General features: G+C 37.4%; 1 protein-coding gene across 2 annotated transcripts; it reads right to left on the reverse strand.

Annotated features, from left to right (window-relative positions):
* Positions 1 to 26,946, reverse strand: tmem121aa (transmembrane protein 121Aa). 2 transcript variants are annotated; one of them, XR_013206705.1, is made up of 3 exons: positions 26,764 to 26,836; positions 15,678 to 15,789; positions 2,315 to 2,449 (listed from the first exon to the last, which is right to left on the reverse strand). XR_013206705.1 is itself a non-coding variant. In XM_077239981.1 (2 exons), the coding sequence occupies exon 2, from the start codon at positions 1,980 to 1,982 to the stop codon at positions 1,032 to 1,034; it is 951 nt and encodes a 316-aa protein (XP_077096096.1). In that variant the 5' UTR covers positions 1,983 to 2,449; positions 26,764 to 26,946; the 3' UTR covers positions 1 to 1,031. The 2 variants fall into 2 exon arrangements, 1 of the variants encoding a protein (XP_077096096.1); XM_077239981.1 differs by lacking the exon at positions 15,678 to 15,789 and having other exon boundaries at positions 1 to 2,449; positions 26,764 to 26,946.
* Positions 26,947 to 27,809: the final 863 nt, after the last annotated feature.

A 27,809-nucleotide genomic window follows, 5' to 3' on the forward strand; every position in this document is an offset into this window, starting at 1 on the left:
AGGTTTTATTACACTTTGCAACATTTAAAATGTCACAGCTAAAAGAAAAAAGATTCAAGATAATAATAATACAATGATCCTCTTTAAAACTTGACTGAATTGTATATTAATTAATGTATTATCATCCAATATTATTAGTTTTTTCTATTGAACTCTCTTCCATCCTCTCTTCCATTCTATCCACCCACACATACAAAACTTATAAAGGCTGAAAATAAATTTAGGCAAATTAAAGGTTTCCATTTGAATCCCCAGGAAAAGAATCCTGTGAGAGTTGTTTTGCTTTAAAACATGCTCACATCTTAACACACACAAAAAATATATTTTTTGAAAACATAATTTGAAGTTCACTTGAAGTTCACGTCTTGCCTCAGATCGGTTTACAGATCGTGGTAAAATGAGTGGACTTAACTTCTTAACTTGGCAGGTTTCGTTTCTCATTTTTCACTCATCAGCAAGCCCCGACGGGTATTTCCCCAGATTTTACGCACAGATTTCTGAGGGAAAATCTGCAGAATTGTGTGAAATTGATTTAAACATGGTGGGCTGAGAGTACTGGATTTTGATTGATTGCTTAAAGCCTTTTCAAACTAGCCAAAATATTTTATAAATGAACACACAAGGGGCAGGAAAACTTTCAAAAGAACTTTGAAAATAACAAGCATTCAGATTCTACAGAACTCAGTGCAGATTCCATGTGTGGAGCAAGGTGAGCCACCACCACACACATCTCTTTAAAAACATCCCATATCTAACATCACAAAACAGCTGCTTGAAATTACAAAATCTGGTTAAAATCAAGATCTTGTGAGCTGCCATTTGTGCATCTGAGCATCAATGGCATTTGAACACTTAGCCTAGATGAGTAGCACTTTACAAAATATTCTTTAAAATAGTAAACTTAGGGCTAAACTCCTGGCTCAGTAGTAAAAGGACCAGAAGAAAGATACTTCATCTTTTCCTGGTTGAACTAACTAAGATTTTCTTCTTTCCCCCTAACGCTAAAGTCTAGACATTTTGGTCAGCTCTGGTCACGTTTCAATGACCTCACGGGCCGGTGAGGGCTCCTCTGGAAGGGTGGTCGTGGCGTTTGGTAAAGTTTGATTGTGTTGCACAGAGTTGTGCTGTATCTCCATTGCAATCCCAGCAGGATCTTGCGGGGGAAACTCCTTAACTTGTCGTCGGTACTCCAGGAAGGTGCAGGCCTTAGTGGCGATGGCAACGACATTCTTCCCGATGAAGATGGTCGAGACTCGGCTGTCTTGGAACAAAACCATGTTGACACCACGGATGAGGATGGTGACTATGTTGATGGTCACCAAGCTGAGGACCGGGTAGAGCATCATCTTCTGAGGCGACACGTGCTCGCCCTGCACGCTGATCTCGCTCAGGGACACGCAAGGCAGGATGAGCAGCAGGATGTAGCAGTAGAAGAACATCAGACCCTCGGCCCAGATTGGCAGACCTGTCCGCTGTGGCTCCCAAAGGTTAGCCTGGATGTCCAGGACATCCAGAAGGTCAAGAGCCACCCAGAAGAGTCGACCGCGCATGTCCTCCTTCTTCCGGAAGGTTCTTACGTACTCCATGCTGTCGAGTGCGACCAGGACGAGGTACAGTCCGGGTACGCAAACCGATAGCAACAAAGTCAATGCTTTCCTAGCTACCGTCTCCAGACTTTTACGGTCAGCCTTGTAGTTCTGGAAGACGAAGTAGAGCTTGATTTCCAGAACGAAGATGTAAAGAAACCAGAGGATCATGGCGTAGCCACGCTTCGCAGTCCTTACCTCAGCACCCACCCACACCGCCACATAACGCAGCACTATAAGAAAGCAAATATCTCCGACCAGGACGATGATGCAGACGCCGATTTTGCGTGGGCCCTGGTTCTGCTCCACAAGGTAGGCATCCATGAAGGCCATGCTGGTCATGATCACAATGGTGGTTAAACACACATGTCGCTTGTCGGGTGGTGGCAGAACCATGGTGCTATCTGTTTATCGAAGTAAAAAACGAACAAATCGTATCCTTCAAAAAGTAGCAAAGTTAGTTCATGGTGTGCAAACTGCTGTCCATCGATGCTGGTGACTGAGGAGCCCGTTTTGCAAAGCTCCACACAGTCCAAAGACCACTCTTTACCACATTTTCGAGCCTTACATGGCCTCCACACTAATTTAGTATGTCAATATTTCTTTGATTTAATGTGACCGTATTGTATAAATCTGTATGTGTATCCACTGCTGAGGCAGATTGTGTCGATTTCCTACCGACATGGGCCTGCTTGTCTGTGTCAGCTGACCCATATAAACAGCATTGCTGGACACTGTGACGTTCTCTTGTCGTTGTCGTCACTTATTCCTGCATCGGAGCCAAGGATGCACAGGAGTATCGTCTGTCGTGAAGACGGAAGGGGAGGTCACAGCTCTCTTTCTGCTCTGCCGGCTTGAAGCATCTGTAAATTAAAGAAAGAAAAATGTGTTCACTTCAGAGGATGTTTTTGACCTTGTTCCAACTGATGAAGCTTTAAAACAAAACACTAGGGGTCACTGTGGTAATTTAGCACAATCAGGTGTAACTAACCATCCCATGAGTCCTTGGGTTTGTTTCACATTTCTCTACAGCCTTTTATGTTGAAAAAGATTTAGCTGTTTTGAAGGGCACTGAATTGTCATGTTTAAATATCCAAAAAGGAATGTGTTTCTGTGTGTAAAACTAAGTCACTTACAGTACATAGAGCGGGTTGGCGGACGCAATATAGCATGAATTATGATTTCAATGTATTTTTTTCCTTAATATCTGACCTCATTCCTCAAGTTCTTACCGTGATTTAACACTTTTGAATACTTTTAATTGAAAATTCCTCCTTTTTGTGTGAGTTCTATAAGCTCGATCTCGCTATGCTGCATTATCCATATTTAGGTATGACAGTGTCAGCTACTAGAATAGCATTCCCTAATATTCCTATGAGCTCTGAGTCACCAGCTTCCATAGCAACGGTTTCTATTGAGAGAGTGATAATAAGTGATGATGAGTCTAACGCAGCAGGGAACCCTCGGATTTCTGGAAAGCTATAAAGATATTATTGGATGTGCAACAGGCAGAGGGTGTGCACTCACTCTGATATTTTGGTGTGAGTTGGCCTGATGTGAATGACAATAATCCCTGATTCTTTGCAAGTTTCAGTATGCATGGTAGACACGAAGTGTTAAAATAAACCGCATCACATTTAAATGCTGGCAAGCAACTGTTTTAAGATAAAGCAACTCTTCCGAATGCAATGTGTTCTTATTAAGACTCAGCTCACGGTCACATCTGGATGTTACTGTGACAAGATTTCCTCTTCAGATTGAATATTAGGGAACAACACATAAATTTAAACAAGGGATTAGTGTTGATCTAGTGTCTTTTGTATGAAATTCCAATCACAGCAACATTTGTTTTGCACACTACTTACACAGCGGTCCTTCACAATCCCCTATTGCTAGTTAGTTCACGTCAGTGCCGCTATGTTTGATATATATGGAAGCAAACACAGACTATTTGCTTATATGTCTTCTCAAGTGATTGATTTCTATCTCAAAGAGATAAAAATCATGCACAATAAATCCGTACACAGAGAGAAATACATGGATCCACAGAAAATAATATAGAGTGCATGTGGCAGTATATCTTCTACTGTGTATCTGCTGTTGTAATTTTTACCTACATTTATCTTGCATCTTGAATGTATTTAGCTTTAGATAGGAATACTGGATACACTGAGTGTAAATTGTGCTATTGATCAATACCTCTTCTACAACGTGATGGCCAAGTGCACATGCTCAGAAAAATTGCCTTGTTACACGTAATTGAGTGACAGTTTAAATCAAGTTTCATTTTCTGATCCCACCAATATTAAAATATAACAAAGTAGAATAATTTTTTCGTCTGCAGTAACTTAATTGGTCTGTTCTTTTAATATGACTGCTCTTTTAAACTCCTCAGAACAAAATTTGGTTATGCATTGTGCCTCTACACTGCTTCCGGCCTCCTTCTACTTCCTTTCTTTTCTATTCTAGTGCAGAGACAGATTTTCTTTTCTGAGAACGTGTCTCTTTGACCTTCTGAACTCTCATCTGTTCAGTTTCAGTACACGCAGCTGAGCGGAAGATTGAACTATTTATTTTGGAGAGGGTGGAGAAAAACACAGATTGAGACTATAAATACATCACACAAAGCATGATTTCTGGATTAATGTTTTAATGATGTATTTTGACATAAAATACTCTGCATTAATTGCCAGATACTACATCAATCCTACTAGAGTATAATTGTAGTGAACCCTGAGAATAGTTCCCACTCTCCACCTCATTATTTATAGCCCTGTCTCAAATGTATCTTGAATAATAAAGAAGGATGGCTCAAATACTGTAATATTACATTACATGTACTCACACATATGAAAAAGGTATCAATGTTAAGCATCTTTGAATATGACATTCTATATTTTATATGTATCCAGATAGTTGGTATTTGTTTTCCTTGGGTTGTCTGTCTTATTTTATGACAGATCTCACATACATTGCTGTATTTTCTGCACTTTCCCATGGAAGGGATGGAAGTATATTTATTGTAGATTTCTAATAGAAATCTTTGTGATGGTTTGCAAAATAGAGCAAGTGTGTAAATCTGTTTCTGACTACTTTGAGAGATGTATCAACACTGTATTAAGTTTTTAAAGCCAGGTATCTGGCAAGTCTATGTCCAAATATTCAATCCATAATTTCATGACTTTTGTTAATGTTAAGTATCGTGTCTCTTTTATTGTACTTATAATATAGTCAGATAATATTCCAATTTGCTCCATTATGTTGTAATTTAAGCCAATGTTTTAAATACTTTTCTATTTGGTTTGGTTTAATTGAGTTTTTATCCTTTATAAAATTTGGTTTCTATGGAAGTCTGTTTCTGCCTAAGAGTAAAAAAGGTCATTTTGAGATTAGTAAGGATGTGAAATATAAAGTCGAATTGGGAGATATAAAGTTGCAGTTACAAGAAAAAAGTTTCATCTGTAAGAAAGAATCAAAGCCACAATTATGAGAAAGTCACAATTGCGAAATATAAAGTCAAATTATAAGATATAAAGTCAAGTTGTGGATATGAAGTTTTACTCAGAGGTGGAAAACAGTCCTCCATAGGTTTCTAAACACAAGCATAACAACAACAACAACTATTTAATGTCATCTCATGGCACAGTAGTTCAGGGCTTTTGGTAGAAGATCTTGCTTTTCGGTTCTGAAATAGTTCTACACACAAGCACATACACACACATTCCTCTCGCAGTGTACTGTACTGTGAGTGAAGAGAGAAATGGAGTGAGAGCATTAAATCAAGAGTTTAATTAAAGTGGCAAAACACATGGGAGCAAATAAGTGTCTGGAGTAGTAGAGAGCGAGCTCATCAGGCCAATCAATACACACATGAGGAATATTCCCCATCCACCCCGTGAAGCGGACAAACCCTAGACACTCACAGGAGCCAATAACGCAAAGCATTACAGTAGTGCTCTATGTTTGCTATATTGGCTTCCAAATGCAACACAGTTGCACCGAACATAAATTAAACATGAAGTTGCTGCATTGCAGCTGCAACCGGTATAAATAACAAATGAGACCTCTATAATATCTCAGTCGTTTCTCCTAGAAATGGGAATAAAGGATGCACAATAGTCCTCCTTCTCAGATGTTTCTTCTGAGAAAAAGACCCCAGTGATGTCACGTGCATCTCCACTAGATCTCAACACCTTTTCCAAATAAATCAAGGTAAGCCTGCAGAGATTTCAATATGAACTAAAATAGTTCTTATCAACTATTTATCAACTATTTCAACTATATATCACAGACTCGGTTGCGTACTGTAGGGGACAGGGCTTTCTCATCCTACGCTCCTAGGCTTTGAAATGCACTCCCTCCAAATATCACAGATATATCGCACAGACTCTATTAAAGTATTTTTAAATCTCATTTTTTTAGGTTAGCTTTAACTTTACTTTTTTTTTTCTGTGTTGTATTTTAACTTGTTTTTTCTATTATGTAAAGCGCCCTGAGAAGCTGCTTTAAAGGCGCTATATAAAAATAAAGTTATTATCATTATAATTATTATTATTTTTATCAATTCTTCTAAAATCAAATTATATGAGATATGCTATTTACATTTTGTAGTACAAAACGTTTATTTCTTCAAAGGAATTTTTGGTGAAGCATCTGAGACACATTATGAAAGTTAATATATATGTATATATAATACAATTTATTTATATATAAAATAAAACATTATTGCAGGCGCATCACATTTTAAAGTGACTTGTCTGGCACCTTCTCTGGTTATTTACACCTCCGTTTTTCCTGGCTGACACAGATCTAGTGACTTCCAAACAAGCTTAGCAGAGAGAGTATGGACAAAGCTTACTAAACAGTCTAAACACGGGGGTATTTGCATTCCGCATTGCGCGGCGCCGGAGACACTTTATTAATTTTCAATGAGCACACAACAAACTTTCCAGAAAGACATTTTCGATAGAAAGTTTATAAATGATGTAGAATGTTTAATTTCTCATGCATACTTAACTAATAGAAAAACAAAAAAGTTTATTTAAAAGCCAGAAGCCTGTGGCTCTGCCACACATTCACTGGCAGCTCAGCAATTAGTAAGAGGCTGAATATACATGTATGTATGTATGTATGTATGTATGCGTTTGTACAATGTGTGTGTCAGCATTATGTTCAGTTCAGTTCATTTCAAGGACTTTTAGTTCGTATTTCTTCAATTCATACCTTTCTTTGTTGTTTTCCCACCACTCTTTAGTTACTATGGTCACCGTCATTATGAGTTCTGTGTTTCAGCTGTGATTAAACTGTGTTTGCTTTATAGCTGTATATTAACAGTCACTCTTTATCCGGTCACCGTTATGTTTAAAGTGTTTCCTACTGCCTGCCTCTTTGGAATTATTATTAGACCTTGAGTCATTTGGAAATTTATTCATCTACCTTTGTCTGTCTTCCTGAAAACACTGTCAGTATATAGGCATGTATATATATATACACACACACACACACACACACACACACACACACACACACACACACACACACACACACACACACACACACACACACACACACACACACACACACACACACACACACACACACACACACACAACACAGCAACCTATAACCATGTGTGTGTATACAGTGCTCGAAGTGGGGCGGTACTCACCGGTATGCAGTACCGGCACTTCTACATTTTACTCTTAAGCGTACCTGCACTTTTTCGTGCGTACCCCTGCTTCTCGCATCATGTTGCTGGTACTCTACCATGGACAGAAAAAGCATCAGTGTCAGAGAGTTTGGTAATGACATAACGTTTCATAAACTGCACTACCCAGAGGGCACTACGTGACTTACTTCAGATCTTGACGAATCCCATAAAGGCAAGCAGTCGACCCACCCTATCAGAAGTTCGCTTCTCAACGGACTCTATTTCGAAAAAGCTGTCCACCTGACCATAACAGATTTTTCATTTCTGAATGTCATGATTTGCCGTCGATGCAAGAGAATACCGGCACCTTTTTTTTCCCACTTCAAGCACTGTATGTATATATATATATATATATATATACACACACACACATGCTTATAGGTTGCTGTGGTAACAGGGATCCATCAGACCGATACGCCAGACCCCCAATAAAAGAAAACAATAATGAGTGTGACTCTTATTTCTGCTCAGTATAATGAAAACAAACAGAAAAGACCCTCTGTGCATCAACTTGAAGTAGAGGATTTCAAGCTCTTTCCCTCTTTTCATCTTGGTGTTATTACAGCAAAAGACTCTGAGATCAGACAAACCATAATTTTAAAGCCTTTTCTGTGGACACACAGAATGGATATATGGCCTGGTATTGCAAAACATAAACACAGACTGCTGTCTGAACATTACCAGCGCATGATCTGTGTTTTCTGTGAATATGGCGCATCTTCACTGCGAGTATAAAAAGAGATTCGACTAATCATTACATGATTCAATTCAATGGTCAGATATTCTAATTGAAAGTGATTCAACCATCAATTATTCTAACCGAAATAGATTTTTAACATGCAGTATTTCTTAAAAAAAAAAAAAAAAGAATCAACAGTTAATTATTATGACTTCTGTCATATACAAACTGAGGTTGTCCTTCATCTCCTCGCCTCCCTGCCCACCTTCATGTGGTCCTTCATCCCCCAACCCTCATGAGCCAGGTCTCTCATCCTCCTCCATCTCTTTGGAGTCCTCACCAGAGCCGTTTCATACTCTCTTTCAACTCTCCTACTCATTGATTGACCTCTCTCCCTCTTTCCACTGCATTCCTCCCCCTCATTCACTTAATTAAAACGGCGAGTGTCTGAAAATCTGAGAGGGGCTTTGTAAGGTAATGAATGAGCATGCATTCTGCTCTAGTTGGGAAAATCTTACAAAAAAACAAATCCAGGTCACATTTCACATCAAAACAAAACTGTAAGATATTATTTTTGCAATAAGAAAATAAGGCCTATTATTATTTTTGCTTTTTATATAAATTTTCTAACATTATTTGCATTTCCCTCCCCAATTTTGCATATGTTTGCTGTACTATTGATTTTTTGATATAGTTCAATATCTAGTTGTTTTTTTATTTAATTTAGTTTTGTTCAGTCAATTAACAGCGGTGAATGTTGTCCAAGAGCCCAAATAACATCACCAATGTCACAGTAATATAAGCTATATACGAATATTTTCATGTAAAGACTATTTTTGTACTGTGAAATTTAAATTGTGTAAAATATTATTCAGAATATATTTATTTTCAATTAAACTGACATTTTGTCTTGACATTTGTTTTGTCTTTTATCTGTCAACATTATAATTTGTTATTTTACATCTCACAATTCAGATTTTGTTTCCCTCTCAGAATTGTGAGATATAAACTCGCAATTGCAAATGATAAAGTAAGGATTGCAGAATATAAACTCGCAATTGTGAGAAATAAAGTGAGAATTGCGAGATATAAAACCGATTCAGATTTTTTTTCCATTGCAATTGCGAGTTTATGTCTTGCAATTCTGACATATTTTCTCAGAATTTTTAGATATGAACTCACAACTGTGAGTTATAAATTACAATGTCTTGTATTGCGAGTTTATATCAGAATTGTGACTTTACAACTCAAAATTGCATGTTAAAGTCAGAATTGTGTGATACATACTCGCACTTGCATGTTACAAAGTCAGAATTGCAAGTTTATATCACGCAATTCTGAGAAAAAAACTTAGAATTGTGAGCTAGAAATTCACATTTATTGCCTTTTTTTATTTTACATTCCGTGCCGGAAACAAGCTTCCATAGAAACCCTGCTTAAATATTATGAAAATAATGCCACAATGTAAAAAAACTAAAGACTTAACTGGGTTAGATTTTTTTTTTAAGTAAAATAAAATTTCTGATTTTGAGGATAAAATATGTCCCAGGCACGTTCTTGACATTGGTTTCCTCTGTAATTTTTTTCCCATTTGACTGTGTATGTATCATTGGCACTGTAAATGGACACTGTGAGTAGGTCAGTCAGGAACAGACAGGACCGGAGGGGAGGAAACAGAGCTCAGCAGAATCAGATAGAGAGCTTGACGGCCTGAAGGCCTGCCTCTCCACTAATCATATCAACATGTTCATCCAGCCTGGCAGCAGCAATGAGCAAAAACTCCCCGTGGAGCTATATCAGCAAGAGCAGTCTGAGCTCAGCAACACAGACTCATAATGCTATCTTGTCTCTGCTCAGAAACAGGCCAAGACCCATCCTTTAAGACAAAGAGGAGGCAAAGTCCCCTCTGTGGGTTTGGCTATTTTAGTGAAACGTCAGTTCATCTTCCATTTGACGTTTACATGGTTTTTAGCCGAATGGAACAGCATTTGCACTATAAGCTACTGACATTGTAATGTTTGTGCATACTATCTATCAAAATCAAATCACATATAAAAGCATTGGTGGCTGGTGGGTTTTCAAAATTGCACACTAAATTGTAGCAGTGCGGATCCCCTCCTGAGGATTTTTTCCCCTTAACTGCTTTAAAATGGCTTTTTGGGGGTCAATTCTTTTCACTTTTTGGGATCGTTTTTAATTTGTTGCTGCTGTTAGAATGGTAGCTTGGTAAATTTGTTGGTGATCAATATTCAATATCTCTACTCTCCATAATTAAGGTATTGGTACATTATCAGCAGAAGTTCTAATATCATGTAATTTACATCTCTACATTGATTAGTTGATGTACCAAGGGAGGCTAGACTCTTCTGCAATGTATTTCAGCTACTTTCTTTTTTTTTTTACCAATGGAGGTTAAAGTATCAGGCTGTGGATTTTGCCCCCATCCCCTTTTCTATCCACTCAGACCTCAGTACAGTTTTCCCGAATGTTGTACATTACATCGGCAGATTTGGCACAATCAGGGAGGACAAGTGGCGGTTCCGACTTCAATAATATTTTATGTTGTTGCAGTTACAGTAGTGAAATTACAAACAATAAAGACACATTCTGATGGATGAAATGAATGGGATTTTTATTAACATTATATTGTATGCACCTTAGTTTTTGAGTGAAAAATTTCTTCTTGAAAAGCTTCTTCACCTCAACAAATCTGAGGTGCATTAGCTCAGATCAATGAGGCCTACAATCAACCAGCTCTAAAACATATATAAACCCTACACTAATTGAAAGAAAACAAGCTGATAAAAAGACTGAATCCAACATTGGCAAAAACAATTTTAAAAAAAAAAATTTTTTTTTACAAATTAAAAAAAAAAAAAAATGTAAAAGGCCATTTAAAAGTCATTTTTGACCAGAGAACAACACATTTTGGGAAGTCGTTATACCATCTGTAAGCAAAGTCAGTAAGTTTTAGGCCAACGCAATAACATTTAATTAGAATTTTCGGGGAAAAGAAAAACCTCTCCAGGTCAAAATGACCGGACCACAAGATGATTTAGAGACTGTTATCCTTACATTTAGTTATAGGCTTGATTTCTGTAACACTTCAAGGCCATTTCACACTGCACCAATTGACGCCAACCAACATGGACCATTACCAGATTACAGTAAATCACTTCTAAGACAATCGACGACCAGCAAATCAGCAAAATCAAGCTCCAACGTTTGCCGACAGGGGTAACATATCTGATCCGACAAAACCCAACAAAGAATCTATTGCTATCTGTCAGTGCAATGTGAATTGGTCTTCATTTGTTGAAATAAATCTTAGCCTCGCTTTATTGGTTACTAGTAAAATACAGAATTGATTTTAAAATTTTAGTATTTGGATTTAAAGCTCTGAGTGGACTTGCCCGTATTTATATTTTGGATCTTCTTTGTCTTCTTCTCTACAAACTCTTAGATCCTCCTCTCAGTTGGTATTAACTGTTCCATAGTCACGATTAAAAACCATAAATCCTTTTCAATACTGGCACCAAGGCTTTGCAATACTTTACCCATTTCCCTCACGATATCTACATTTGAATCATCTGTTAATACTCCCCCCCCATAATTTTTTATTATATCCTGTTATTTTATTGTATGGCCATTTTTTTTGCACTACACTTTTTTTGCACTACAACCTAGGTCATGTTGTTTTAAAGTGCTATATACCTAAACATTTTATACTTTGCCTCAGTAGTAGTAACTACAATATATACAGTAAAAGCATATTAAGTTTTAATTCTTACCAGTTACCACTGGCCTATTATTTATAGTCACCTTCTTTTTGGACCATTAGTCAACCATCCTCAGTCAGTTGGTATAAAGATAATGGCAGAAAATTGCAACTTTAGTCTAACAGCGCTCATAAGATCTCATCCTGTTATATACTGGTGATTATTTTTGCATATTTTTTTGAGAAAGCATTCTGCAATCTCAGAGAAAACACCTCCGGCATGTACACACTGCAAAGTTTAAATGAATCAGCTAGATTACTGTGTATGTAAAGACCAAGACCAAGCACACATGTACAGTATTAGTGCACATGGCCAGAGAAAAGACACTTATGAAAGAAAGAAAGCAAAGGAAAGCCAACTGTCACCAAAAGCCGGATACATACAATTCTTTAAAAAGAACGCAGCTGTTCTCAGATCTGTGGCAAAAGTTTCCAACTTGGCACAGTGCCTAGAGCTTTCAATATTTTGCACACTGGAACACGGAGGAGAGTAAAAGACAGTGCATTACGTCTGTCTGGGATGTGCCTCAAGCACTACTTCTGCCTCTCTCTTTTTGCCGTGACCTCATTCATTCTGTCCTTTAAATGCCTCACTTCCACTTGTCTCCCTTCCTCTTGTCTCTGTGGCTGCACTCAGAGCAGCTTCATCCCTATGAAGTGTGCAGTAACAGGATCTGTGATGACTGGTTCTGCAACGGGGACCCTAAGGGGTGTTGCTTACAACTGTTGCATGTTCAAAGTTCTCTCAACAGCCTAGAAACAGCAGACGTGATGCCATGTTGAATCCCTTTCCACGGTTTAAACACCAAACGCAGCTCGTCATCTGCTTAAATAATCAAAGTAAGACCTCCCCGGATGCCAACCAAAGCTGTCTGACAGTCCCCATGGCGCCTGAAGACGGTTGACCTTGCAGCAACTGCTGGAGCGAGGAAGAATGGGAAGGTATTCACACTGAGATATGAGAAGACAGATATAAAGATTGCATCAGCATATACACTCTCAGCAGGACCAGAGGGATTGTGCAAAGTGCGCAAAGAAACCAGACTCTACAACCTTGTGTAGCACAGAAGGCAACAACCAGCATATGGATACCTAATAATACTATACTCATTCATGTCACACAGAAAGTAGGCAAAAATTATGTTTTTTTAAAGAAGTCTTTTATGCTCACCAAGACTGCATAAACAGTAATATTGTTTAATATTATTAAAATTGATTTCTATTTATGTATTTTAAAATGTAATTTATTCCTGTGATGGTAAAGCTTCAGTGTCACATGATCCTTCAGAAATTATTCTAATATCCTGATTTGGTGCTGAAGAAAACAGATTAAAACTGTTGCATTGCGTATTTTTTTGTGTGGAATCCGTGATACATTTTTTTTCAAGAGTCTATGATGAATAGAAAGTTCAGATGAAAAGGATTTAATTGAAACAGAAATCAATTGTTTCATTATAAATGTCTGTTCTGCATGTTATTTTTGATTAGTTTAATACATACTTGCTTAACAAAAGTCTTAATTTCTCTCCAAACTCCTGTGAAGTGGTTCTTTTATGAATAGTTCAGAAAGACAAGTATAGTTTAGAGAATACACTGTCCTATATAATTAACAGCATTATTTAGGAGAGAGATTTTTTGATATCGTTTTTTAAATGTGTAGCTATAATGAATCTCAATCAAATAAAAATGTATTGTTTTCTAATCGATACAAGCACATTCCAGGGCCCAGATTTATGGAAGCGCCCCTCTCTTACTGCAACGGTGGAGAAAGGTTTGCTACATTTCGATTGGACTTTGGTGGACTAGCATAAACAAATGTCCAACACCATCAGATAAGTATGCAAGGACAACTCACAGACACATCAAGCGCGGGAAGGACATAACTTCCCATTGGTCCACAGGCAGTTTCTGCCCTGCACCCATTATGAGACTAATCCTTAACGTTTAAGCCAACCACCGTAAAAATTATTTAGGACTTTTTGGATGCAAGAGCAGTGTCTGAAACAAAGGGAGGCCACAATAAGCCATCCAATCCATTCATAATTATGTTCGGAAAACTTAAACTACACACATTAATTTCATACTTAGTGTTCTCACTGACAGCTATTTGTAGTGCAACATCTTCATCAACAAATGTTTCCAGTGAGACAATTGCAGATATATCATTCAGAGTCTCCCATCTGGAGGGAGTGTAACAGATACACCCGCAAAGTTGAGGCAGTAACAGTTACAGCACGTCCTGAGTCTCAATGCCAGAAAGACAAAAGCAAATTGACAAAATTCTGAGTGTCTGGCCCAGAGGCAGAAGACATACAGACACATTTGCAACAGGGTTAAGCTAAGGAGAGCAAACCTTAACTTCAAAGTACCTTTGTCTGCGTGTTCTCGATTGTTAAGGAACTTGCATCTACTTCAGGGCCTCATCTGCCCGTTCCAGATTTTAGGACCCTTTTTAGTGCTTCAAGAAATCAGCATCACACAGAGCTTTTGTGTTCAAGGCTGTTGAAACAGATTCTAGCTCATTTTCCCAATGCATTGTTACAACCAGAGGAAAACATCACCGCCATCGGACTGCTCACTCGACCACGTGCACTTGACCAAACCTCTTTCCAGAGACCTTGGCATTGCTGTATATTATCAGTATATGATTTTCTAATTTACATTGGAGGTCATATAGCTGATTCTAGTTAATAACAAATAATCTTTTGTTTATTTGTTTGATGTATAATAAGGTTCTTCACCTTATTAGTTTCAGAGACACAATAGTTTATCTTTCCATAAGATAACGTAACTCTTCCATAGCCACAATCAACATAATCGTATTCTATGCATCATATGCACTTTATTCCTTTATCAATCATAGTATTCAATTATTAGTTGTGTTGATTTAGTCTTGTTTGTCTTTTTGTTAATATACTTTATTTTATTACGCTTGTGTCTTCCATGTGTTAAGAGGCTCTACAAGTTAATGGAATCTAACAAATCCTTCAGATCGATCGTATGACAAACTCCCTCAAACAATGAGGTTTGTTTTCACACGTCAAGCAGGTTTGGTTGAGCTTCTGTTTACGTCCACTGATCAATGGTAATATGGGAATAAATTACAAAATTAAATCTGTTCATCATATAAAGTGTTTGTGTCTCTTCAGAAAATTTGTACTAAACCGCTTAAATCATATGGATTAGTTTTACAATCTCCTTGTGGACTTTTTGAAGCGACAAAGTGGTAGTTTCGTAGCTGTCAAAGGAGGGACAGAAAGCTTTTAGATTTCATCAGAAAGATCTTCATTTGTATTCTGAAGATGATCAGAAGTCTTACGGGTTTGGAACGACATGAGGGTGAGTAATTAATAACAGCATTTTTATTTTTGGGTGAACTATCCCTTTAAGTAACGTGATAAAAACTCGCAATATATTAAATTAGTGCCCATTTTAAGCCTAAATCACTACACCCAGCCCTAGACTTAATACATATCTAAAGCAAAATATCATAGAGATTTTAGACTTTTATGACTTTAGCAACCACATAACTTAGCAACTATAGTAAGCACTAAAAGCATTTATAGTGCAGCCCTACATTTCTTGAATATGTACACTGAAGCTGTATGTAGACAAGACTCTGGGCATCAAAATCACAAGACGGGGTTAATTAACTAAATCACAAAGGCACTTTCTTAAAGCAAAATCAGACAAAGACATTTCACACCATTTAACCAAAACAAAGGTTTTGACAGTAGTGTTTTTTTCATAGAAAAACTGAAAATTCAAATTCCCTTATTGCAACAATTATTCACAAAGTTACAGTTCCTACATGAACATCTATCAAATCTAAATGCAGCCCTGCAAAATAACGGCTTCCAGTGACAGTTTTTAAGTCCACGGAGAGCTTTTGTCAAAAAACTGCTGTTTTTCTTCTCAACTTACCCCTTAACCTATTGATTTGTCTCTTCGAATGCTGCCATTTCATTTCACTCGAAGTGGAAACACCCATCACAAGCACCTCATTTAATAAGCCGCCTTCATGCTGTGCACTACTCTGTGAAAAGAAAAAACAATGATTTCACAGAAGGCATAGGGCTCTATGGGCTCTCTTTAGTGTTAAGACTTTGGTTCAGATTCTTATTCTAAGGCAGATGACACATAAAGAGCAGACCACTTTCATAGTGAAGGATCCACTGCAAAACTTTAATTCTCAGATTTTCAGAACACTTATTTTTGTTCTTATCTCACTCCTCTCTCTCTCTGATACTTTTCCTTTAACATCTTTCCTTTGCAAATTGTTCTTTTTGACACTCCAATTAATCCTAACATCACTTCCTTGTTACAAAGTATTCTCAGGTCAGCCCTTGTCTAATCTGTGTCTCTCTCACATTCAAAATCTCGGTTTCCAGCTTTTTTACAGTCTCCTACACCAGGAGTTTTCAAACTTTTTGATGCCAACAACCACCGAGTATGATTATTCCCTTGTAAAATTTTAAAAAGCTATGTTTCATGCTATATATAAGCTATATATATATGTATATATATATATATATATATATATATATATATATATATATATATATATATATATATAAGATTGTCATATTTTGGAGCTCGACATTGATTTCCATTTTGAAATAAATAATAAAATGCGTAAAATTCTGTAATAAAATGTGTTCCATAAAAGAAAGAAAGTCATGCATTCAACAACATCAAGAGGAGTATATGACAGGATTTTTCATTTTACCATAAACTATTCTTTTAATAGCTTTATATTGCCCAGAATAGTGAATCAAGCTCTAAAATCAAATTCAGTGGAGAATCTTCCTTACAGGTTCATTCAGAGATATTAGAATAGATATTGGATATTAGAATGCAGACCCTGTCTCACTGGCAGGATTTATCTTTTAATTTCTCAGCTGCATTGTTCTACTGTCTCAGTCATTCCCATGGGAATCTCAGCCACAGAATCAGGCAAAGGCATGAGGCGAGACCCAGAAAGCTTTAGCGCTTACTATTTATGTCTTTCTGGTTAGAGATGACAGGGAGGCTTTAAACTGCAGAACTTTGGCAAGCCGGGCATTGGGAGTCTACTCACGTCCACGAGATTCTTTATCTCAGCGTGACACAACTGTCCCCAGTGCTGTACTAAGAAGGAGAAGAGAGTATCTCTTCTCTTCCACTCATGTGCCTCCTCTACTCTGTTCACATAAGAGCTGGAGCTTTCAGCAACCCAAGGTGTTTGCAGCACAACAGCTTTGACACGTTAAAGAGAGACGGGGGACTAGGATTGTGTAAAGCTGAAAGAGTAGAAACCGATACAGCCGACAGTGACTGAGGAAAATATATGTGACCTTTTAGGACCACTATTAAAGGTACACTATGTAACTTTTTTTTTGTTCAAAATGAACTAAATTTAAATAATCCTTCTTCCAAATGTGTTTTCGTCTAACCCTAATTCCCTATGGTATGCACAATATAAGTGCTTATATATTTTAGACTGAGCAGGATGCTTTTTGCGTAAAATTAAGTACTTACGTCACTCGTCTGTGTGTGTCTCGTTAAATTCGTAAACAGGGAAAAATTGTTACAGCTACTTTGACGCATATGGGAGTGCCATAGTTGTCACAACGAGCGAGAAAGGTCGACAAATAGCACATTAAATCTTGAACCTCCGGGGAATCACCCGTTTGAAAAAAAAAGGCAAAAAAGAGAACGTGACAGAGCTAGTAATAAGATGAGAATCAACATTGGCTGAGCTTGTCAGAGATGGCGAGAACTAAGGGATTTGAAATGCTGTAAAAGCGATGTGTTTTTATTACTCAACAGCTAAGGTATTTTATTGAACAGATATATTAACCATATGTAGCTCTCTAACAGTTTAGTAAAGAACATTATCTATTGTGAAGGGTCATTTCATTATGGTTGTTGTAGCGCTGTGCTGGAATTTATTTTCAAGGAAGTACCAGTAATGTCTACAGCTAGTCAGCTAAAGATTTGTTTCATCTAAACTTGTTATCTCCCTTAATCCTAGTAGTGCTAGTGAATGTTTTATGATTAGTAGGATAACCATATTCATCCGTATAGTCATGCAGAGCCGAAACACAACCAAAACAATGTTCTTCGGCAAAATGCATGCAGTTTTGTTGTTTAACCGCTAGAGGGACAAAAGTTACATAGTGTACCTTTAAAATCCAAAATCATTCTGTCATTTACTTCACCTCAAGCACAAAACCTAGGTTTCTACTGCATTATGGATCACATGTACATTTCTTGCCGAAGGGTCTAATAAAAAGTCTTTTAATTATGTTCATGATATTTACCTAGCAGGTGGACAAGGATACAGAATTCATGCTTTAGGTGCATCATATTTTATTAAACCACATTGGGGGAAGTTACGTGTATGGAATTACACTGCAATGCAGATTAATTATTAGAAGCCTGATGAATCTAAGCAAATATTTAAAGGACATAGTTCATGTAGAGGCTAATATCTATCGTCTTAATTCTTTAGCCTCTTGAGGTTAGATGAGGGGTATCTTCTTATCCACATGTCCATTAAGCAGGCACAGAGAAGCGGTCATAACAACAAAAAGCCATATATATTGATCACAATCTCTGGTTTACTTTCCAAACAAGATACAAAATAAACATCAAAGAAAAAACTTAACTTCAAATCAGTGTGTACAGCTGTCTCTCATAACATACGTTTCATTTGTTTCATGCGATTGAAGTACCTGTTGCTCTCCATACTCTAACCTGTCTGTGCCAAACAATCCTACTTCATTATTAACACCTGCACTCACGCATCGTAGCGACGCATCAAAAGGGTCAATAAATAAAGTCAATAAATGTACTTGACCAGGTTAGTCCAAGTATTAAACATTAAACATAAAATTCCCTTGTACATTTAAAGCATAATATTTTGTAATACATTATACATAAATCAAATTTAATCTTTACTAATTTATATTTCTGGTGTTGCACAAAATTCTAAATATGGCTCCAACAGTTCTCCCAAAAATATAACGTCTTTTCAACCTCAAGTCTATAATTGTATGACTTTCTTTTTTCAGTAGAAAACGAAAGGAGATGTTTAGAAAAATCTTCATGCTGCTCTTTTCCAATGGAAATGTAAGAGGACCAGAGTCTGTCAAGCTCCAAAAAAAACAAAATGACGAATAAGCATCATATAAGTTATCCAAGTCTTCTGAAGCAATATGATAGCTTTATCTGAGAAACAGAATGTAATTGAAATTATTATTCACTAAAATGCTTGCTTGACTGCTGTGGTCACCATTTATTTAACTGTATGGAATATCTTAATATAAACTCTCTGATTGTGGTCCACAGAAAAAAGAAAGTAAAACTCAAAAGCATTAGAAAAGATTTATAATTTATCATTGGGTCAACTGTCCTTTTAAGCATTATTATTTGTCCCTGGATACAGGAACATAACCACAATATTCCTCCATATTCAGATTAGCAGACAAATGTATGTTTTTTCAGTGGTTTTACATAAAATTTTACAGTATCGTATTTGTTCTCCTCTTATGTTGATTATTTTGGTCCCCGAAACAAACAAAAAATAGAGTATATAAATATTTTATAATCATAATCTCAGCATGCAAAATTTGCAAACCATTTGTAAAGAATTAAATGCATCTCAGTAAGCTTAGAAACAGGCTCATGACCACACAAGTCTCACCATTTTCATGCTTGCTACACTGAGACAACAAATGGAACGACTTAGAGCTCCAAATCTGCTACAAAAGAGGCAGTAACCAGTGCAATCACACATTGTGGCACATAGATGTTATCTTTGCAGCCTCTCTCTGTCTCTCTCTGACTCACTTTATCTTTCTCTCTCCCTCTCTGAAAGGTGATTGAATTCAGGCCCCACGCGCTCTTAAGCGGTTGCTGCTCTGAGGCTCCCCGGTCTCTGCCGTTATGCTGCTGTATAGAAGGGCTGCACTCTCCTGTCCAGGTACATCAACAGAAACACCACACAGTCACACTCCATTCAAGTGTAAAACTATAATAGCTATATTTTAGGTGACTCTGAAAGGCAGACCCATAGTGCGCAGTAAGGCAAGACATGGTGTCATGGTGAATTTTTATAGTAGAAAAAAGTCAGTCTGGAAGGAGTCTTTCAAGCCACGTTGATTCCCAAGTTGACTCATTGTCAGATATTTCTAAGGTAGGATGTGTTATGAACTGTCATCCAGCATCAGGGAAGAGGACCAAACCTGACTAATATATCCGTCACAGCAGAATACGTTCATTCACACAGCACACGACACACAAAGGCAGATGCAAGCTGAGTTACTATGAGCTTTTCAGCTCTAAAATGACATCTCACATACTGAAAATAACCCCATTTGCGTTGGAACATTTGTCATGTGAAAGTATGTTGGCTACTGTACCATTGTCATGATGCCAGAGAACTAATAGATGACTAGGTTGTCATGGGAACTAATGTTCAGTTGGGACAATGAATTACTCTGCTAAAAAAAAATTTGGGTTCAGACTAATGCTATTGATTACGGTGCTGTGAAAGCAGCACAGTATTGATATTCTTAGACATTTTATTTTGGTATTTTTCTAAACCCTAAGTATTACATTTCTGCAGTTAATTCAGCCCAAACCACTTTACATATAGACATTTTTTCCTCCAACTATGGCACTTTTGGCCCTGAGGACTTTTAGAAAGTAGACTCACTTAATACATGCTTTTCAAACTCTCACACATTTTGTATTTTATCTAAAAGTTATTTCGGTAGCACTTTATTTTACTGTCCTGCTCCTTATGTACATACTATGCATTTTTTATAGTTATTGCAATAAGTGGGTAATGATAACCGAAATCCTTCATAATATCATCTTTTGTGTTCAACAGAAGAAAGAAACTCATACAGGTTTGGGACAACATAAGGGTGATTAAATGATGACAGAATTTTCATTTTTGGGTGAACTATTGGACTTTCAATTGAGGAACAGAAACCTCAACCTAATTTGTTTAGAAGATTAATCAAATCCTATAGGCTTGGAACAACATTAGGGTTTAAATTTTAAAACATTAACATTAAATTTTTGGGTGAACTATCCCTTTTAGGTTTATTTTATTACTAGAATTTTATTTATAGTAAATCCACGAAATCATGTGTTATGTTAAACAGGATTCTGTGTTGGAAATTTTTTTTTTTTTAAAGGATAGGGAAATGCACATTTTATTGTATCCCACTTTGTAACAATTAAAATGGTGAATGATTTGAAAAAACGGTCGGACCAATATACCACTTCAGTTCCACTACTTAAAAGTGTGGTTGATTTTGGTTAAATTTTTTTACTATAGTTAGTGTGTAATGTTGCTCTTTGAGCATAAACAACATCTGCAGAGTTACAAAACTCAAAGTTCAAAGCATAGGGAGATATTTTCTTTTACAGAAATCGATTTTTAAGGACTACAGCACATGACTGATAGGGACTACAATAAGCTTCTCCACTAGTTTTTGACATCAATTTACATAAACCCCGCCCCGGGAACACGCAACAAAGGGGTGAGTCCAGTGTTGCCAGATTGGGTGGTTTTGAATTTGATTGTGCGGGTATAAAATGGTTTGGGCAGGTAGACAAAATTTGGGCTGATTTGGGGTCAGTTCGGTGGTTTTAAAACATCTACATTTTAAAGTCTAATTGGTTAAAAAACAAAACTAAAGTGTCCATGTAGTCCATAAAATCAGTCATCTTGACATTACTAAACACTCACGCCCATGCAGAGTCAGCTGCCGTTGGTGTTGACGTCGCCGACGACAACGCACTTTTAACCAATCAGCGATCAGCAGGCAGACGCGATTTAGCGCGATAACTTGTAGCTGTATATTCAAGTGATCGCTGATGCCAAAGTGGCATAAATATACAGTAAGTTGAATCTACAGTAAAGAGTGAGATAGTGAGCAACTCTAAAAACGTGGATTACACATGTGGTGGGAGATGACTTCACAGTGAATATAACTCTGAGAGGAGAGCACAGTTGAATGACTTGAATTAAAATCAAATATGGGACGACTCCTGTCCATGGTCACGTGCATACTGGCCTAACCAGACATCTACAATTTACACCATCCAGACTGCACTCTCATCCCTGAAAGCTGCTGAAAAAGGTTTGAATCAACGAGGAATCAGTGTTGACTGCTAAATTCTGCGTTATTTTCTGCAATGTGTAACGTTACATCCGAGGGTTTTAAAGTCATCGGTTAATTTCTTGATTGCCTTTTTGACAGTCTCCACCTGGACACTTTAGTCATATTTGATAATTCTCCTTAATTATTGCCCTGTTTTGATCCGTTTTCCTGGGAAATTGATTTATTTTTTATTTTATTTTATCATCATTATCCAGTTTTAATGAGAAAAAAATGGTGCTTATCACATTATTTTGGCAGTAAAATTTAGGGCGTTTTTTTTTCTTGGAGTGAACAGGTTTTGGTGAACTTTTGGGCTGGAAATCACTGTCCCAATCTGGCAAAACTGGGTGAGTCCATGAAAAGAGGAAGAGTTGTTGTAGTAGAGCACATTTGGGAGTTTGCTTAAGCTGTCACATCCGTCTTTTCACATTTATTGCAATACAGTACATAACACAAATGCAATAGCAAGTCACTCTGTAGGCATCTTACAACAGTTCCCACACTAGCAATTTCAATTACTTGAATATAGTTAACTCCACATCAGCTACATAAATTCATCAACTAACCATTCAGAAATGTCCTGTTGCATTCTACATGTTGTCACTTCTTCTTGGGTCTCTCCATCTTTGTCTGACTTCGGTTAAAACATAAAAGACATAGTGCATGTCTGGTGAGGTAATTGGAGCTGCTAAGGACACGAACAGTTGAAGCTCCGCCCTCTGTGCCGGGAGCAGCAGCTCATTTGCCTTTAAAGGGACACACACAAAACGACACTTTTTTGCTCACCCTCAAAAAGGGACAATTTTAACATGCTATAAAAAATATCTGAGGGATATTTTGAGCTAAAACTTCACATATACATGCTTGGGACATCAGAGACTTATTTTACATCTTGTAAAAAGGGGCATTATACCACCCCTTTAACAATGCTTGATTTAAATGACTGACTAGGTATTGCAACATCCCTCACATCACAAAGTAACAAAGATACTTTGATGATGATATATAAAGTTCCACATACTTTTACCGCATTTGCCAAAGTATGTTATTTAGACTGTATGGCCCAGTTTCACAGACAGGGCTTAGATTAAGCCAGGATTAGGCTTAGTTACATTTTAAACGTGCCTTAGCAAAAACACATTACTGGTGTGCATCTTGAGACGAAACAAGGGCAATGGCATATTTTAAGATATGTCAGTGCAAGTTACTTTCAGTTAAAACACCTCAAACATGCATTTAAGTCTGAGACTAGGCTTACACCTTGTCTTTGAAATCGCGCAAATATCTGCTTATCTAACTTAAACGGTATGCACTTCAACAATAAATTCTGAACATAACTGCAGAATATTAAACATTCCTCTCCTGTACCTCAGCACTGCATAAACTGTGTTCATTTATATTATGTAGGTTTACTGTTACCAAGGGAGCAACTCACCAAGTCGCCTTCCTTCTAAGAAGTTGTTTACATGGCAGATGAACTCAATTCTGATTCTGATATAGTTAACAGTGCACTGGAGGCATATGTGATCACATATGTATTATCTAGAATGACAGCTACCCCTTAAAAGTCCTTCCAGCATATTACAACACACACACTCTAGAGTAATCCAACTATCTCTAATGAGCACAACCAGTCCATCTTAACCATCATTCCACAGTACTGAAGGGCTGTGTATGTGCATTCAGCATGTTGTCTCATGGGCACTGCTGCAGTGTTTGATGTGGGCATCCAGGCCTCCTACTGATGCAAAACTCAGTGGAAAGGACTCCATCCAGCTAACCCCAGTCAAATGCTTCACTTCACAAAATGGCCTTGCCAGCTGTCCATGCTGACATTGTGTCAGTAATTAGCCAGTGGGGGGGTTGGACTGGCAGGGAGGCAGCTATGCCTGTCTGCCTGCAAATGGAGGCGGTCATGTCACACTTATGAAACCCCGAGGGTGATTGGAAACCTGCAGGTGGAACTTCAGTAGCCGGGGTGAGAATGTACCGGTCATACTTATGTCCTGATAATGGACAGACAGGATAGTTGAGGGGGGTGTGACACTCTGAAAACCCAATTCAGTTTTTATGCACAGAAAGTGAGATAAAGTACTGATTTGCCTGTAGCAAAGCCTTGGCAATTTTATGTGCCATAATCAGATCAATGGGAGAGGTAACGTACAGTCATCATGAAACTGACCCTGTGATCTGTGTCTTTTATGGTCTAATTGTGAAAAATTCATATTTGCACATTATTTCAAAGAAAAATTAAGGTTACCTTTAATCTTTTTTTCAAAATGTAATAACTTTCCAGCCTTGGTCGTTCAATCACCTGGCTCTGTTCCGGTACGGGCAATTTTCAAAATCCAATCAATTTCTGATTTCTGAAACATCCCATCCCACAATACTGTTTTTTCTTGTTGAATTTCCAGCTAGATCTCCAATATATTACAGAAATAAAATGGGTTGTGAATGCAATTTTACATTAACTGTGCTAGAAATAATGTAACTGTTTTGGTTTAGTCTTTTTTATAAAAGTTATTTCTTCACTTCATAAATGTCTCTAAATCACTCAAGCAGCTTACTAATTTGTTTGGGCTTACTGACTATATAAACTGTCCGGTGTGACAGGCACAGATACTCAAGCACTCAAAATACTACTCAGATGACAGCCTATTTCTTAGTCTCAAAGATTTCAACACGGAATAATGAAACTGGTCAGAAGGAAATTATGTATAATCAAAAAACATCGACCAACCAGGCGAGAAGGAAAAGGAGACCTCAAAATTCAAACATTCATAAGGGAATTATAGGAGCAGTTATCGGATGGGGGGAGTAGTCACAATACTGCAGTAACAAGGTTTTAGATCAAAATTCCAATTACACAAATGTTAATGCTTTTGTAATGTATGTTTATTTCAATGGGTAGTTCCAAACATTTACAAATATTTGCTGGCCAAAATAACGGTTTGATTGTAGCCTGTGTGTTTCCTGACCAGGCTAGGCTATATGTTCAATAGCGTTTTTGTAGCAAAGCCTAAGTTATAACTAAGATATGTGCTTATAAATAAACTGACTTTGAGAAAGCACCCTTGTAAGCAAGGCTGCCGATAAAAGTACATGCATGGTCAAGAGGTGAAAGGGTTTGAGGATCCCTCCGGTTGTCTTGTTTATGTGTCACGTGAGGCACCTCTCTCGGCTTCCCACAGAACACACTGCAGAGCGCGTGAAAATGCCCGCTGGCTTCGAGCCAGCATTGTAAGTGGAAACGGGGGGAGGAGTCGTTTGTAAAAACCCTTTAAATCCTTCGAGGTGCTAGAGTGATATTCAGTCAATGAAACAGAAGCAAACCTCAAGATCATTGTTTGAAAGACTTAGAGAAATATATGTGGAAAGTCGATCTTTCGAGCCAGTGCGTGGGTTGCCTCATGCAACGTTTATGAATGAATCTTTTAACGAATCGTTCTCGTGACCGTTTTTTTCTTCTTCCAAAAACAGACTCGAAACGGCATTTATAGTGGTGTCTCGTTCGTGAACGAGTAATGAACGAGGCATACTATTTGTGAATAAGGATCTACTGAACGAGGAATGTTCAGCTCGACATGAATCAGTTTAGTTACAAGAAGGATGAAGGTGCTGTTAGTCTAAAAATGACTGATGAACATATTAAAAATGGCATAAAAGTAGGCTGCTTAATTTTATAGACTTTGTTATAGATTGATTAAAATCATGCCCAGAAGGTAGCCTATAAAAAGACGATTTTTTTGGTCATTTGTGGGTAGCCTAGCCTATTTAAACTCTTTCTGAGGTCTTACAGTCTACACTGAAAAATTTGTAAAAATTAAACCTAAAAACCTAAAAATGTGCTTCATGTGGTAGGCTAACATCTAAATTAATCGGTTTTATTCAAATTTTATTCAACATTACTGAATAAACATAAATATATTAATTTACACCAACAAAACTAAATTTACGGCCAAGATAGCTCTTTAAAGCATAACAATTGCAGGTTACCACATTTTACAGTGTAAATTTGTTGATTATTGTAATAACATGTAAAATAAAACTTAATAAAAGGCAATTCTGAGTTGTTAAATTATTCGAGTGAATGATTCAATTATTCGCTCATTTCACAGTAGGCTAGCCTAATGCTCACTTAGCATAATGACTTAACCTCCAAAAAGAGTCAATGAACAAATCCTTTAGGGTGAATTGGATTCAAAAGATGCGTGCAACTTAGATGAATCAAAACCACCATCATGAGAGGAGAAACAGTTTGAATCATTACTTTTTAACGCTTACATCGTGTATTAGACTACAATCTGTAATGATTGTGAAACAATATCTAGCCTATTGTTTAAAGCGCCACATAAATAAATGTGACTTGACTATTAACGAAATTCACACCCCAAACTACTCAAATAATAATCTACAATAGATTTAAAAAAGACCTTACTACGTTATAAGACAACAGTGACTATCATCTGGCAAAGCCTCGAATGTTGCTTTCTTCTTTCATTTAACAATCTTTGGCCGATAGTTTTGCAGTCTCACAATCCCATTAGTTAGCTAAAAGTGCTAGCTGTCTCAATAATTCACAAACGGATACTTTAGCGACAGAAACTGCTCTAAAACTCGAACCTATTAGAAGCACCGACATAAATCACAATACTTTTTATCCACACATGTACTCAGCCAGCCATTAAGAATTGTCCTTCATGCAGTCAGTTTAATTAAGTTGATATTAATTTAGGAAGCACAACGCGCCGTATGTGCTCGCCACAGCTCATTGCACAACGGGTAATTCATGATTTTGACAGGAAACCCTCCCTCATCCGAACAGACCGTTCAGCAGACTGTACCTCTGGCATCCGCTGTCCAAGGTGCTGATCCACTCTGAGACGAGATTGATGTTTCTAGAGTGATTTAATCCGCATCAAGCGCGCGCTGATGGAAAACAAGAGATGTCGCCTCCAAAAGAATGCAACCCCTTGTCAAAACTAGTGAAACGCGTGTGCACCACACCACTGAGAGAGGAAATAGACACGCGCGTGCGGGCCGGTGCTCGTCAGTCCGATCCACGGAACTCTCTCTCTCTCTCTCTCTCTCTCTCTCTCTCTCTCTCTCTCTCTCCCTCTCTCTCTCGCTCGCTCCCTCTCCCTCTCTTCGAATCAGTGATTCAGTCTCTTCCCTCACCCTCCCAGCAGAGAACATAATTTATTGGCAATTTGCTTATGTTGGGAGACCATCAGCCTCAACCCTTTATTGGACAATGCAACAGCAAAATTAAACCCCACCAATATTGTGTGCACTTTCAAAATCATACAGTATATCTACTCAAAATGAATAAAATGCAATGTTTAGAATGGAACTTCGAATTAGTTATTTTTAAAAACTGAACAGATAATATGTACAATACAGTTTCCTGGCAACTTTGAATGCTCAGATTCTGCCTGCATCTGAAATATAACATTTCCCCCAAGATATTCGCTAAATATAAAATACTCAGAAAGTTCCTTTCTTGGAGTATCACTGCACACAATTCTCTTTGCCTTATGAATTTTTCAAACACAACTAATTGGATCTGTGTTAAGAAATAAATGAATAATTCATCATGTTTTGGCACACATGAACAGAAAGAAAGATTTGGAAATGAAGTAACCCAAGAGACAAAGAAATTCCACTCTAAGGTTTTCCTAGAGAATCTCCACAAGATATAGAGAAGAATCATGACACTAGCACATTTACAACAAAACCCGCTGTAATGAACCTTCTCACCAACAACATGAATGTAAACGTGATGCATGCAGGGTTGCTTATATAGAAGCATCCATCAATGCATACATAAGAGAGAATACAGGACACAGTGACTTGAAGGCGTCCTCATATAATAGGGGAAAAAATGCAT

Source organism: Siphateles boraxobius, unplaced genomic scaffold (genome assembly GCF_051911475.1).
Source record: "Siphateles boraxobius isolate OS27281-9 unplaced genomic scaffold, OSU_SipBor_1 22, whole genome shotgun sequence".
Taxonomy (NCBI): Eukaryota; Metazoa; Chordata; class Actinopteri; order Cypriniformes; family Leuciscidae; genus Siphateles; species Siphateles boraxobius.

Bases quoted from the DNA above. Each gene is read 5' to 3' on its own strand.
- tmem121aa (XM_077239981.1), bottom strand. From the start codon at position 1,982: ATGGTTCTGCCACCACCCGACAAGCGACATGTGTGTTTAACCACCATT.